The 924-nt window shown below is 33.2% G+C and overlaps 1 protein-coding gene across 1 annotated transcript in view; it reads right to left on the bottom strand.

The window, feature by feature from the left end:
• The window catches only part of LOC111408140, a 4,591-nt gene extending 3,843 nt beyond the window's left edge, over nt 1-748 (bottom strand). Inside the window, exons 1-2 of the mRNA XM_023037943.1 lie at nt 695-748; nt 497-583 (exon numbers count right to left, since the gene is read on the bottom strand). Coding sequence (XP_022893711.1) covers nt 497-583; nt 695-748 — 141 coding nt within the window. The remainder of the gene's footprint in view (nt 1-496; nt 584-694) is intronic.
• Nucleotides 749-924: the final 176 nt, after the last annotated feature.

The following is a 924-nucleotide window of genomic DNA, read 5'->3' as shown; positions in this document are numbered from 1 at the left end:
TTTTTTCTTTTCATTTTTTTTTTGACATAGTTGTATTTAATTTTCTCCTTTTGATTGAAATTTCTACTTATTAGGTGAAGACGACGGATCGGAAGAAATATTGCGTTCGACCGAACACTGGAATTGTTTTGCCTCATTCAAAATGTGATATCACTGGTAGTTTATTGATTATTTATTTTTTTAAGAGAATTAGGGAAGTTTTTCTACTATATTTTGTTCGAATGCTATTTCATATTTATGTATGGGAAAACATATGTTGTTTAACATTGCTAGATTCCATCCCAAGTAAAATTTTCAAAATAGTTGGAGAATTTTGGATCTTCAAAAATAAAGCTGGTAGTCCTATTATAATATTTGGAGAATTTTCAAAATAGTTGTTTATTGTTTTTGTTAGTGCAAGATATTAGTGTTCATATTCTTTATATGTTAACTTCAACTCAGGAACTAGAAGATAGTAGAAAATATGGTGTTGAGAATACTTTAATAGTGGTAATACCTCATCAAAAGTCACAACCAGTTTTGTTCGAGCTCGTGCTGAGAGCTTAGCTGGGAGAGCTAACTGATCGTCTGCTAATATGTTCCTCTGGAAGCTCAGTTTACCATGTCAGCTGCCTTGCCCAATACAGCCCATCACTGCATATGGCCATCTGCTGATGTGTTCCTATTGTAATATTTGTCATCCCTGATGCCTTACTCGAGCCATGGCATTGCTGGTTGTCCTATTGTAGTATTTGTCATCAATTGTCATGCTTTGTTTTCCTTTTTAGTGTGTCGTTTGAGTCTACAATGTTAGGGCATTAACCATTATGCTTATGGTTGATAATGAGTACTAGATGTTGCTTGAATGTAAATTGATGTACTGGATTATTAGTTTCAGGTCTTTCAAAGATACTTTGTTTGCTTCCTGTATTGTGTATTTAAATT

The sequence above is a fragment of the Olea europaea genome, chromosome 13 (genome assembly GCF_002742605.1).
Source record: "Olea europaea var. sylvestris chromosome 13, O_europaea_v1, whole genome shotgun sequence".
Classification (NCBI taxonomy): Eukaryota; Viridiplantae; Streptophyta; class Magnoliopsida; order Lamiales; family Oleaceae; genus Olea; species Olea europaea.
The sequence above is the reverse complement of the archived record's forward strand: the minus strand, read 5'-3'. Positions and strand labels throughout refer to the sequence as shown.